Below are 8367 nucleotides of genomic sequence, written 5' to 3'. Positions count from 1 at the left end.
TTTTTCCATCTCAATTGTAATCCCCATGGGTTTCCCATCACCAAGTCACCCGTGTGCCATCACCATAATCCCGTGTACTTCCTAGATTTTCTGTCACTGGTTAGCCAATAGCCCTCCCAAAATAGGGCTAAAGATGCCTGGAGCATGGGGCTCTGGTGAGGACCAGAGAGAAGATAGCAGCTTCTAAAAATATCAGCTCCTATCCATCCCTTTTGCATTTCCTCCCTTCACATGCTGACAGGCCTTCTGAAAATGGGAGGCTCCTCAGCCGAACCCTGCAAGGATGTACAGATGCTGGGGCCCACAGGAGACTAGAATGTCCTCAAGAAGATCAGGATGATCATGTTCCTTGAGACTCATCCTCTCTCCCTGCACAGCCCCTTCCCATGAGCTGGGAAGGTATGTAATGTGTCTCTCCTTCCCCCAAATCCACCCATGATTGCCCTGGAAGTGACTACTTCACAGGCTTTAGCAAGAGGGGAGGAAATACAAGTGCTGAGCTTGCACTGTCCTTCTGGCTTGGGGGAAATTGCTCCCCACTCCTCAAAGGTACTCCTAAGGCCAGGACACACTATAGCGTGCCTACCTCTTTGAAAAGGGAGAGGGAAGCCACGAGATAACACCTCTACCACGCAGAGTACTAACCACTACACGGTGCCGGGCAGCAAAATAATGTCTCCTTCACCCTCCTACTCACGTATTACTAGTGTACTTTTAAAAATTAATCTGTACTTTTAAAAATTAAGATGCAGCACTGCAAGCCAGCCGCAGCCACTTCAATGCAAGTTCAATTCCCAACCCCGGAGGAGATCCACATGGCGCAGCAGACCTCTTCTGTCTTGCCCGCTGCTCCCCTGAGCAGTGTACTTCATTAATCTGCCTACTCTGCTCCCCACTCTCTCAGTAGGTCTTCTCACCACCCCTGTACCTCTGGCCTGTACCCCAGTTTTGTGTGCATAAATAAATAAATCTTTTTAAAAAATTAATCTGAAACCAGATTTCCAGAACAGGACATGTGACATAAAATGCCATTTCTGCTCAACAGATATTTATTAAGCACCACTGTGCACAATACTAAACAAGTTGCTTTCCTCTTCCCTGTCGCTCGTGCTTCTTCAGGATGCCTTAGATGGGCTGATTTGAGGCCCAGCTTTGTGCTGCAAGTGTCAGAGGTGGTGGATCCTGCCCTAGGACCACCTATGCTTGCGGGCACACAGTGGCTTCGACTGGCAGTGACAGCCTTAATGATTATTGAAGCTGGAGATCATTCTCCATGAGGCTCAGTCCATGACCAGAGTGTGTGTGAGAATTCTGTCACCTGCCCTGCCCTGCCAGTAGGAATTAAAGAGGACAGAGTTTCATGGGTAAATACCAATGTCTCTCCTTGGCCTCCGTTGATGTGTGCAATCCAGTCCTGGATGGGGACACATTTTCTGTTTGGAGAGTGCTAAAGACTTATGGACTCCAGGTTTGGAAAGTTTGCCAAAAGCTTTGAAAAAAGGAAACGGTGATTGAGAAATGGCAGCTGTGGAAGAATTCTGAGTTTGGAACAGTGTAAGGAGTGTATGATTCCTGGACCCTCTGAGACTCAGGTCCCAGAATGAGGAGGCGGTCTCATGCTGACAGGTTTTGAATACTTGGAAACCAGGTACCTGTGCTGGGGCTGAAAGCCATGAGACTTCTTCCAAGCCTTGAGGAAGAGGCTGAGTCAAGGACTCTCACAAGGAACCCGTAGGCCCCCTCAGTTCAGCTGGGTGAGCAGGCTCAGTGGCTCTAGCTCCTTCAGAACTTCTGCCCACTGTCAACAGGCTGTTCAAAACTGTGATTGTTGTAAGTGTTCTCAGAGATGCAGCTGGCCGTGCCCGTTGGGGAGGGGTGCTTTGGGCAGGGAGCTGTCGTAGTGACAGCTGTCTCTTCTGCTTTCTTCTGTTCCCGCACCAGAGCTGCATTGACATCAGGCCCTGTGGAGGGATAAACACAAAGAACACAGTTAGAGAGGCACCTCTAACTGTGAGTGGGGAAGCCTGGCAGGCTATGCAGATATGGAGTGTGAGTGCTGACCCCTGAGTCCTAACCCACAACCCCTTGACACTGGATCTCACCAGGGTTCCTGTTCTATGCTGCTCTGAAAAGCCAGTAACAATTTCACCTGACATTTTGCTGAACCCCAGGTCCATCTGCCTTTCAGAGAAGACCCCTATCATCACCAGCATACTCTTTTAGGGGAACCCCCAGACCTCCTCCATGGACCTGCGAGCCCCTTGAACAAACTGTGCTAACTTCCACAGCAAGCACTCCTTGCTAAGAGAAGCTGCTCCTCCCCCTGTGGACAGACTCAAGGCCTGGAGGATGCCCTGCGAACCTCTGCAGCTCCCTTCCAAACTGATCCAGAGCTGTTCCTCCTTGCCCACCTTCCTTTCCACCCTCCATCTCCAACACACTCATTCTTCTAAAGAGGGTCAAGACATTCCTACAAGACTGTGGTGCCAGGCAGGGGCACTGGAGCTGTGTGGCCTCCAACCCCACCCTGCTTGACCCACTCTGTGACTGGGGAAGAAGTCTCAGTTTACTCACCTATAAAGGGGGACTGATAATATAATCTAAGCAGGGGACAGATATGTTGGAACACAAATACACCTCCCTACTGCTGTTTTCTCCAACATTACCATCTGGAGTAACTAGAGATGGTAACATCTCTAATGTTACCATCTAGTGTAAGAACTGCTCCCAGGGTATTACACTAAGAGGGACAATGCCCTCTCCCTGATGGCTCCGTTTAACTCTCCTCGTTGGGGACCTCTCTGGGGGCCTAGGAGATTAAGTTTCAACACCATAACCTCTGAGGCCTGAGTTTGATCCCCCGCTAGGGAGCTGACCCAAATGGCATAGCAGACATTTCCTGTTTCACCCACTGCTCCCCTCAGCAGTGTATTTTAGTAGATTTGCCTTCTCTGCTCCCCACTCCGTCTCTGAGGAATCCTCTCACCCCCACATCTCTGGCCTGTACCCCAGTTCTTGCATGCATAAATAAATAAATCTTTCAAAAATTTTAAAATATAAATTAATATAAATCTCTTGACTGGGGCAAGGGAGGCCATGTTCAGTGAGCAGGAGGATACAGAAAAGAGAACAGCTGAGCATGTTCTTTGTTAACATTAAGTGGAAAGCTTTCTGGAAGATGTCAACAATGCATAAACTATCAGTGCTCACAGACTTAGACTTTCTCTACGGAAAGATTGGAAAATGAGGTTAAAGATTCAGTCACAAGTAGAATCCTCGCAGCATTGGCAAGAGTAGTGGAAAGTCAGAAAGAATCCCATGTCCAGTAGCTGGGAACTGGCAAATTAGTCAAGATTGATTCCTACGGTAGGACATATTTTCAAACCACAAACTGTCACCCATTTATGAGTCATGAAATCAGTTTTGTAGATAACACCAGCAGTTTTTAAAACTATTGATAGAATAGAAAAGGACATATCACAGAGTACTCTGTGGACAGAAGGGGCAAGTATTATTTGGTGAAATATTTGTTCTATTCCTGCCCGTCTAAGCCTGGGTTGTTACACATCACTTCTCCATACATCTCTTGCTGAAATTTAAGTGGCTAAAATTTCAGCAATAGGCACTGGGAAAACATACAACCACTGAAACTCTGTTGACAAAGAAAGACGTCTACACTTGGTAAGTGCAAAACTACAGTTTCCAAAGCAAGAAGTACTGTGGCAGTGGCTGTCCCTGTGACAGTACTGTGAGTGTTCCTTGCATTTCACCTGTGACTCACAGTCCCTAAGATGTTGGAATCATCTGCAGGAGAAGCCTGACCATGCACTGGCAAGAGACCCAGGCACTCACCTAAGTAGCTGAGGATGACTGGCAGGAAGACCAGCCCATGCAGCAGGCCCAGCAGTGTGATGAGGAGGTTGAGGCGGAAGAAGAAAATCTGAATGAGCTGGGCCTTGGCCAGACCCAGGATAAGGATGCCAGGCAGGTTGGTCATGGCCACTCCAGCAAATACCTAAGGGTCACAGGTGAGTGTCAGGCCAGCACAGGTCAGTCAACTGAGGACTTCGGTGGTGGTTCACCCACTTACCGCACTGCCCATGGAAATGGTGGCCTCCTTGGCCCTCTCCAGCCGGGTGGGTTTGGTGCTGATAGCAAAGGAGCGGGTGATATGAGACACAAACTCCACAGAAATGCCCACTGCCTGCGGCCAGAGAGGGAGTATTCATCACAAAAGAGCCTAATGGGTGGAGGTGCCAATAGGGCACCTAGACTCTAGAAAAAAACTGGGCATGTCCAATGAGGCCTGTGCCCACCCTGAGCCTGGGCCTTGCATCAGTGAGTTTACCATGACCAGGTTGATGAGGGACACAGCATTGTAGCTGATATCCCACAAAACCATGAAGCCCACGGTGTCCACAAGGATCATGATGATGGTGAACAGGTTGAGGAGCCCGGAGCGAAGGTCCATGCCCAGCAGCAGGCAGCAGACGGCAAATGTGGGCAAGAGGCAGATACTCAGCATGAAAAGCCCCTCAGGGATGATGGTCAGGTACTGCTCATAAAACACGTTGCTGATCCTGTGGGTTGCAGAGAATTGTCACCACTTGGGTGATGTGGACTCCATGTCATTTTAAGACTAAACAGGTTTAGACAGGACACGGGGGTTTGCAGTCGGTGGAAAGATGGGCAGTTCCAGGCACAGGGAAGCCTGTCAGCAGAAGCCCATTCAGATATCCTGGCCACCCTTGCCAGCTGGTACCCTCATTCCATCCCACCTCCCTGTGGCTATGCCCAGGACCTCACGTGTAGGGGAAGACCTCAAAGTCCGGGCTGGTGCCTGGCACCTTCCGGAGGTCAGCAGTTATGTTGGCTGCCAGTGCCCGAGATGCCCGCAGAGCTTCCGTGAAATCCTGGGAGTTCCTCAGAGGCGTGTGGTAGGCCATGAACCTCGAAGCTGGGCCACCACAGTCAGGCAGAGGAAGCAAAGGTTAGATATTCGCAGATGTTCCCAATACAGATGTTCCCAGAAGCCCTAAGGGATGTGCCCTCCTGGGGTCAGGGTTCTACTTCCATTTTGAAATTCTTACTAAATTTTGAGCAAGGGGGTCCTGAACCTTGGTTTTAGCACTAGCTCTCCAAAATCTGCAGCAGGTCAAGACCTGAACCCCTGCCCTGCCTCTGATGGACAGAGCCTAAAGAAATAGCCCTAAGAGCCCCAAAACATTCCATGTAGTTTCAAAACATATATTAATTGAATTACTTTTCCAAAGTGCATATCATATAGGAAAAGCCAGAAAGGAAGATAGAAAAACACAAATGGTTGACATATCAGGGCTGTGGTTTAGGCCATCAATATGTAAGTACAATATTCATTCATCTACAGCTGCCCACAGCCCACATCTTAGTGTGATTTGTAAATGCAAGGAAGGGATGTGGGTGGTTTCCAGGTGTGGCATCCGCAACTGACAGTGGATTAGGGGAGGGGAGGGAGGGGAGGGTAAGGTAAGATGTGAAGGCTGGAATGGCCCCTGAGGACGAGTGTGGTCAGAAGTCCCCATGAAGGAGGAAGGAAACAAGGGAAGGGGTTGAGATGCTGTTCCTCGGGATGTGCAGGCTTTCCAGGCCCCCCTCGCCCCCCCCCATGCTGACTTTGGCCCCCTCTCCAAGTGAGATCATGCTTACCTAAAACTGAGCGGTTGGAACCCAAGACCACGGAGGTGCTGTATGCTCCCAGACCACTGTGAGGAGAAGGCAGAGCAAAGGCTGAGCCGGGGCAAGGTGCCCTCTTGCCCTCTGCCTCTAGGTCCGTAGCCTCCTCCCCATGATGTGTTTCCCCCAAGCAGAGTCCACACAGCAGCCTCCCCTGTGGAAGCTTACCCTTTGGAACACTTGATATTGGGCAGGTCTTTTAGGAACAAGGGAAGGTACTTATAGAACTCCTCCACGGTTGGACGGATGATTTCTTTGTTGCTCACGCAGTGTCTCAAGCAAATTGTGTCTACAAAGAGAGAGGGAATCTCTGGCAATGCACTCAGCCCTTCTCCCCTCTGTTTCTACAGCAGGCCCACAGCCTGGGTCACTCTAAAGCAACTGCCTTAGTCTCTAACTGTGGAAGCAATCCTCTCTCACACCTACGAGCAGACGAGGAAGGGAAGTTTGGGACAGAGAAATAGCCCCCAAGGGGCCTCTCTACTCTACTTACAAACAGAGCTACTGGGGTGAGGGCCATTTGTCAACCTCAGCTCTTGCTCTTGGATCCTGCTGCCCATTATGCCTGCCAGCATTGGCACAAGTGGTCTAGGGGAGGGCACCAGTGTGTGATTGCAGTACAGCTGGACACTATCACCCACAAGGTGTTTTGAACCAATGCCTCACCATACCAAGCCTCACCATACCAAGTGTGCAGGAGGACAGGAGGGCATGAGAGGATCTCGCCATTCCTCTCTTGCCTCAGTTTCCCCAAGCTGTGGTGGCCATGACCTCCGGAGTTCCTGTACTTACTGACAGTTGAGGGGCAGAAATGGCCAGTGGCATTAAGGCTGCAGCAGGGCCAGCGCAGCCAGTCAATGAAATCATCCACCCAGGAGGAGGCAGGGATGGCCAAGTAAGATCTGAGGGTTGGAAAAAGAGGGGCAGGGGACAAAAGACAGACGTGAGTCCATCCTGGGTCTCCGCTGGCATACCAGGCCTCCTCAGGCGCATGGAAGCACATGTAAAGTAGGGTGGACACAGAGAGGCAGGAAGGAGGTTATAGGAGAGGGGGCACAGACTGGGTGGGCTGAACACTCACATTTCAGGGAACTTGGAGGCATAATGAATCTTCTGAGTTAAGGAGAAATTGTCACAGCCAGCACTGGAGCAGATAGCGTTCAAACCCTCTGTGCTGGAAAAGTTGTAGCCCCCGGTAGTGACAAAATATACAGGAGCCCCAATCTCAAAGTAGCGATTCAGAAACTGGAAATAGTTGATCAGGTAAGAGTCCTGAATGAAAGAAAGTCAATGAAGATAGGGTCAGACACCCAAAGTGTCCACCCACAGTTGCCCTCACAGAGATACACACTCACCAAGGAACATGCACAGTGGTACACACTCACTGAGGTACATGCTGGCTGAAGTACAGCTCACAGAGGTATACACTCCCAGACGCAGATCTCACTGAAGTACATGTTCACAGAGGTACACGGTCATTATAGAGATACATGACTGGAGGTGTACACACACAAATACAAGCTCCAACATACACACACTCAGGTGTTATCCCAGGTACACACACAGAATACACTCATGAAGATAAAAATGAAAAGCAATATGCCCCACCTGACATGAACACACTCTGACACACACATAAAGGTGCACACACACATAAGTTTACCCCTTCCTATCATTCTCAATATGGCACAGTCATGGTCTAACAAGCCATCTATAACCACACCCCACATGCAAGTGCATATGTAAAGATCATGGTGTGCACACCCATGAAGCTACCATTAGGTAGTTTCATGGCCTACCTCCTTCTCCTATTACAAAACTTCAGTGACAGGGCCCTCCCTAGTAGCGCAAGGGTTAAAGTGAAGCTATCCACAGCCACACAAGCACAGACCCCCAGCCAGGGAGCTGACGCACACGGTGCGTCTTCTGTCTCATCCACTGCTCCCCTCAGCAGTGTATTTCAACCAATATGTCTGTTCTGCTCCCCACTCTGTCTCTAGTAAATCTTCTCACGACCCCCCCCCCAATATTCTTCTGGCCTATACCCCAGTTCTTGTATGCACCTTCCTTGGAGAAACTAGAGTGGGCAACAAGTATTGTATCCCCTAAATGTCAGACATCTATGTTTTGTTGGTTTACTTTTGATTTCAGTGATTAAGACACAGAGGCAGGCTATAATTGTTGAGCCTCTACCACCCCCAGATGAAGTCACTTCCAAGTTATTTAAAGGAAAGAGAGCTGATTTATTGTCTTCCCCTTCATTACCTCCGTTTTCTTCTTTTTGGAAGCCAGACATTTAAGGAATAGGAAGGTCAAAATCAATAACAAATACAGAGAGATCTAGACAATTAACTAGACATACTCAGCAAAAAAAACATAGAAAATATCTGAGAGAACTTTACACCTCAGACTGATCCCCAACACAGAGGCACAAAAAAATATCAAAATTTAAAAATAGCAAACATGGTGCAATGGGTTAGGACGCAGCACTGCAGGCGAGCCACAGCCGCTTCAGTGAAAGTTCAATCCCCGCCCCAAGATGTGATCCACATGGCGTAACAAACCTCTCCTGACCAGCCCACTGCTCCCCCCAGCAGTGTGTTTTGTAGATCTGACTGTTCTGCTCTCGGCTCTGTCTCTGGTGAAGCCTCTCAC

The 8367-nt window shown here is 49.4% G+C and overlaps 1 protein-coding gene across 1 annotated transcript in view; it reads right to left on the bottom strand.

Annotated features, from left to right (window-relative positions):
- Positions 1–1782: 1782 nt before the first annotated feature.
- NPC1L1 (NPC1-like 1) overlaps positions 1783–8367 on the bottom strand; it is an 18353-nt gene continuing 11768 nt past the window's right edge. The window contains exons 11-19 of the mRNA XM_004676543.1: positions 6794–6984; positions 6505–6614; positions 5881–6001; positions 5686–5741; positions 4807–4957; positions 4349–4580; positions 4091–4204; positions 3853–4015; positions 1783–1961 (exon numbers count right to left, since the gene is read on the bottom strand). Of these exons, the coding sequence (XP_004676600.1) occupies positions 1783–1961; positions 3853–4015; positions 4091–4204; positions 4349–4580; positions 4807–4957; positions 5686–5741; positions 5881–6001; positions 6505–6614; positions 6794–6984 (1317 nt within the window). The remainder of the gene's footprint in view (positions 1962–3852; positions 4016–4090; positions 4205–4348; positions 4581–4806; positions 4958–5685; positions 5742–5880; positions 6002–6504; positions 6615–6793; positions 6985–8367) is intronic.

This window comes from Condylura cristata, unplaced genomic scaffold, assembly GCF_000260355.1.
Source record: "Condylura cristata isolate star-nosed mole 26May11 unplaced genomic scaffold, ConCri1.0 scaffold00004, whole genome shotgun sequence".
In the NCBI taxonomy this organism is placed as follows: domain Eukaryota; kingdom Metazoa; phylum Chordata; class Mammalia; order Eulipotyphla; family Talpidae; genus Condylura; species Condylura cristata.
The sequence above is the reverse complement of the archived record's forward strand: the minus strand, read 5'-3'. Positions and strand labels throughout refer to the sequence as shown.